Below are 4,896 nucleotides of genomic sequence, written 5' to 3'. Positions count from 1 at the left end.
AATAACTTCAGACGGATTTGGGACGAATTTTGAAAAATGTTAATTCTATCCCAAATTTGTCTATAATTAGTTTTAAATGCTTTTACTATAGCTAACCTTTCGAAGTAGCTAAATTTTTTCCCACAAATTTGGGACGAAAATAACATCATTTGTAAATTTTGTTTGAAAGTGCATCAGTTTTCAAACGAGTTTCAAATGTTTGTTGAAAAATTTTAACATTTAGTATAAAAATATTGTTTATATTTTAAATTAGTATATTATTTTTTAATTTATTCTTTTAATTATTTACGTTATAAAATTCAAAATTTAATTTTGTAACAAATTTAAGATAAAGTGTATCTAAAAGAATCACATATATAAAAATTTAAAAATAAATTATATCCAATCTTCTAAAAAAATAATACAAATAATAAATAATAATAAAAAATCACGTAAAATAAAAAAATCATATACTTTTTCATATAAGATTAAGGTATTTTAAAAATTAAAAAAAATACAAATGAATACATTTTATAGTGCACTTTATCATACTATTCAGTTTGATCTCCGTCCTCATTGTTCTCATCCTCGTCTTCATCTTCATCCTTGTCCTCGTCTTCATCCTCGTTCTCGTCCTCATCCCCAGGTGTCTCATCATCATCATCATCATCTTCATATCTTGTACTATTGGTATCCAATAAATCAATAATAGTGTCAATATCATTTGAGATATGGTTGTTAGATTGATTTGTTCCATCTTAATATTCAAAATCTTCTGTTGTTTCAATCTCAATCTCACCTCTTGCTTTAGTCTTGAATACAAACCACCATTCTACTTTTTCCCTGGTGTTGCTCATTGGATGAGGTGCAAAATATACTTGGATTGCTTTATGTACAATGATAAATGGATCATATTTACCATATCGTCGATTCTTTCGAATCTGTATGATTCCATACTCTTTGTTTACCTTTGTTCCTTTGCCAATCATGGGATCAAACCATTCACATGTAAATAGTACAACTCTTTTTAGTGGTAATCCAGTATACTCAAGTTGAATAATTTCATCAAGCTGGCCATAGAAATCATTTTCATATTCACCATAACCAGTGCCTTTGACACATATTCCATAATTCTGAGTTGACTTTCCACTTGATTGAGATATTGTGGGAAATTTGAAGCCATTGACTTTGTAAATAGGCCAATATTTAACAATTCTCAAAGGACCCCATGCCAATGAATGAATATTCAAATCCGTTACATTATTTAAAGGATCGTGAACCTATATTAAATAAGAACCAACAAGTTAGAATACAATATGTCATCTACCAAAAAATGTGTGTACAATAAGACTATCATATTATGTTGACTTACATAATTTTTAAACCACTTTGCACAATCTGCTTCAATAAATTCATCAACTTGTTCATCACTTAAAGTAATATGATCTTGGTGTATGAAGTCGACAAAGATCCTATAGTACATGAATTCAAAGAAATTTAAATTATTAATATAAGAAAATATTGTTAACAGTAAGAATATACATATGAAGATAAATACTCACTCAATGTATGGCTTAATTTCATCATAATTTATTAGTATATGATTCATGGCTGCACTGAATTCTTTGTCATCTAAATAACGAGTTTTGCATTCACCAGCCAAACAACCAGGCAAATTAAAAATAGACAAAGTTGGGTGTATTGAATCATCACCCTCATCATTTTGCTTTGTGTCGATGCTAGTTTGGCTAAAATAGTACTCACAAAAGTGAGAAATCTCCTCAATTAAGTATGATTCAATGATAGATCCTTCAATATGTGCTTTGTTCTTGACCTTTTTCTTAAGATGATGGAGAAATCTGTCGTAAAAAATTTATAACAAAAATTAAATAACAAATAATTGGCTTAATAAAATAGTAAAAGGAAATTTGAGAATAAATATAGAGGTGTGACTAAGGTACCTCTCAAAAGGATACATCCATCTATATTGCACAGGACCACGAAGCAATGCTTCAAATGGCAAATGAACAGGTAGATGTTCAATTGAGTCAAAAAATCCAGGAGGAAAAATGCGTTCTAACTTGCATAGCACAATTGGAATGTTTTCTTCAAGCTTATTGAGAATATCTTCTCGTAACGATGTTGAGCATAAATCTCGAAAAAATTGACTTAACTCTGTTATTGGCTTCCATATCTGCTCTGGTAATGAACTAAAAGCGATTGGAGTAAACGTTCTATAAATATATGATAATCATGACTTTTCATTCCATATGACTTGCCCTCCTTCACGTCAACACATCTCCCTAAATTTGAAACATATCCATCAGGCATCCTTAACTCTTTCACCCATTCACATATTACCCTCTTTTATTGGAGGGTAAATGTATAGTTTGCTTTGGATTTTATAATTTTACCTCCACTTTATTCTAGCAATTCTAAATTTTTTCGCTTGCAGTATAATGACAGATCTATTCTAGCCTTTGCATTATCTTTAGTCTTCTCTTTGATGTCCATGACAGTATTGAATATATTATCAAATACATTCTTCTCAATATGCATTATATCAAGGTTATGAAGGATTAAATTATGACGCCAATAAGGCAAATCCCAAAATATGCTTCTTTTGGTCCAATTATGCATACTTCTATATCCTTCTATCTCAAGTTGCTCAACATCACTTATCTTATCATAATTCTGAACTATATCCCATATTTGCTCTCCAGTCAATCTTGGCGGAGGTTCTGATCTCTCAATTCTATTCTTATAGAATGCATCCTTGTTTCTTCTAAACATGTGATTATATGGTAAGAATTGTCTGTGGCAATCAAACCATGATGGCTTTCCCCTATTTTTTAATTGGAATGCCTTGGTTTGTTCTATACAGTATGAGCATGCTAGCCTGCCTGCTGTCATCCATCCAGACAACATTTCATATGTAGGAAAATCATTAATAGTCCACAACAATGCAGCTCGCGTTACAAAATTTGACTTGGAATGAATATAATATGTTAAAATGCCATCTTCCCATAGTAGTTTTAGCTCATCAATCAAGGGCTGCAGGTATACATCAATCCTAGTTTTGGGATTACGAGGACCAGGGATAATCATGGATAAAAACATGTAAGGAGTTTTCATGCACATAGAAGGAGGCAGGTTATAAGGAGTGACAATTATTGGCCAACATGAATATTGTTTACCAGATTGACCAAAAGGGGTGAATATATCAGCACATGATCCTAGTCTGACATTGCATGGTTCTTGAGAAAATTGTAGATGTTTTCTATCAAAATACTTCCATGCTTTTGAATCCGATGGATGCTCAAGAACTTGTTTAAACTCGTGATCAAAATGTCATCGCATGTGAGGTGCTGTGTTCATTGAAGCATAAAGTCTTCTTAAACGAGGTATAAGCGGTAAATAGTGCATTCGTTTAAAAGGCACTTGTTTACCCTTTTTACCTATCTTATACCTTGGAGAATGACAAAATTTACATTCCTTTCTTGGTATATCATCCTCCTTGTAATACAGCATACAACCATTAATGCAACAATCAATTTTATTGCTTTCCATGCCAAGTTTCGATACTAGCTTCTTTGCTTCATAAAAATTGGAGAGAAGTAAGTTATCCTTCGGCATCACTTCTTTCGTAGCTTTTACGAAATCATCAAGGATTTGTTGAGATACATTCCCTTTAGCTTTTACACTCAATATTTTAACTGCCATTGATAATTTTGAATGATCAATACATCCCTCAAATAATGAGCGCTGAGCAGACTGTAATAAATCATAAAATTTTTTAGCTTCTGCATTCTGAGGCTCCTCCATGTGTTCTTCAAATTGACTCATCAATTCTGGTCCAGCAGCATCAACCACCATAGATTCATACGAATTTCTTATTGGCATATTAGCATGCGGAGAAGAACATATACCTTCTTGATTATCATGATCTACATTCAAATGCAAAGGACTCTCTCCATGTGAATCCCAATACCAATATCTTGGCATGAAACCATATTTATATAAATCTAGTGAAACCTCATCCGGAGTTGAGAAAATCTTATTTTTATGTTTGTTGCAAGGACATCTAAGTACACCGCCTTCAAATACAAATTGAGGTTGTTTTGTAACTGTATCAATAAAATTTCGAACACCATTAACAAATTCCTGTCGTAATCCTCCTCGGTTTGGCAAATTTCTATTGTACATCCACTTTCGATGTTCTGAAATTTCCATATCTACATATATAGTATATTAAAAATCAGATTAATTAAATTATATTTTTATGAGATAACCAACTATGAATATAATTAATATAATGTTACAAATTTTTAATATTATATTTTGATAAATAATAAATCATCCCAAAAAAATGTACCACACTTCACCGATAATTTAAATTACTATTAAAAATTAGTACATCATACTATTAAAATGAACTATTTTACTATAATTTTTTAGGAAAAAAGCTTAAATGTATGTGCTGAAATCTATAATAGGAAAACATGATAATAATAATATACTTTAGTGAACATAAAAAAATTTTAAAAATTTTAAAAAATACAAAAATATAAAAATAAACTTGCAAAGATCTTATTCATTGTTATTAAAATCAAACCGGACCGACCGCTTCGACCAAAAAATCGGTCAAACTCGGTCCGACCGCACCGGATGAAGTTTTAAATTTCTCAAAATGTGTGAATTGGGGTTCGAATCCTTGTCATTTACAATAAAAATATCTTTCTCTGCCACTAAGCTGATTTATCTCTTATTAATTTATATGCAAATTATAATATATATAGATATATTTTATCAAATAGTTTACTTCTACTTAATTTATTTTAATTTTAATTATAAACTCATTCATTTTTAAATTAATTATATTTTTATTTAAAAATAATTATAAACTCACTTTTTTTT

The 4,896-nt window shown here is 30.4% G+C and overlaps 1 protein-coding gene across 1 annotated transcript; it reads right to left on the bottom strand.

The window, feature by feature from the left end:
• Positions 1-530: 530 nt before the first annotated feature.
• On the bottom strand, positions 531-4,212 carry LOC148567592 (uncharacterized). Its single transcript, XM_088484579.1, has 7 exons — positions 3,449-4,212; positions 2,444-3,220; positions 1,941-2,213; positions 1,542-1,838; positions 1,352-1,451; positions 805-1,259; positions 531-663 (listed from the first exon to the last, which is right to left on the bottom strand). The coding sequence occupies exons 1-7, from the start codon at positions 4,210-4,212 to the stop codon at positions 531-533; spliced, it is 2,799 nt and encodes a 932-aa protein (XP_088340705.1).
• Positions 4,213-4,896: the final 684 nt, after the last annotated feature.

Source organism: Arachis ipaensis, chromosome B4, assembly GCF_059453495.1.
Source record: "Arachis ipaensis isolate K30076 ecotype BB chromosome B4, ASM5945349v1, whole genome shotgun sequence".
Taxonomy (NCBI): Eukaryota; Viridiplantae; Streptophyta; class Magnoliopsida; order Fabales; family Fabaceae; genus Arachis; species Arachis ipaensis.
Note: the sequence above shows the minus strand (reverse complement) of the source record. Positions and strands in the feature narration are given on the sequence as shown.

Coding starts and splice junctions, on each gene's coding strand:
- LOC148567592 (XM_088484579.1), bottom strand. CDS start 4,212: ATGGAAATTTCAGAACATCGAAAGTGGATGTACAATAGAAATTTGCCA. Junction 2,214..2,443: donor GCAAAGGCTAGAATAGATCT/GTCATTATACTG, acceptor ATATATTTATAG/AACGTTTACTCCAATCGCTT. Junction 1,260..1,351: donor CAAAGTGGTTTAAAAATTAT/GTAAGTCAACAT, acceptor TATTTAATATAG/GTTCACGATCCTTTAAATAA.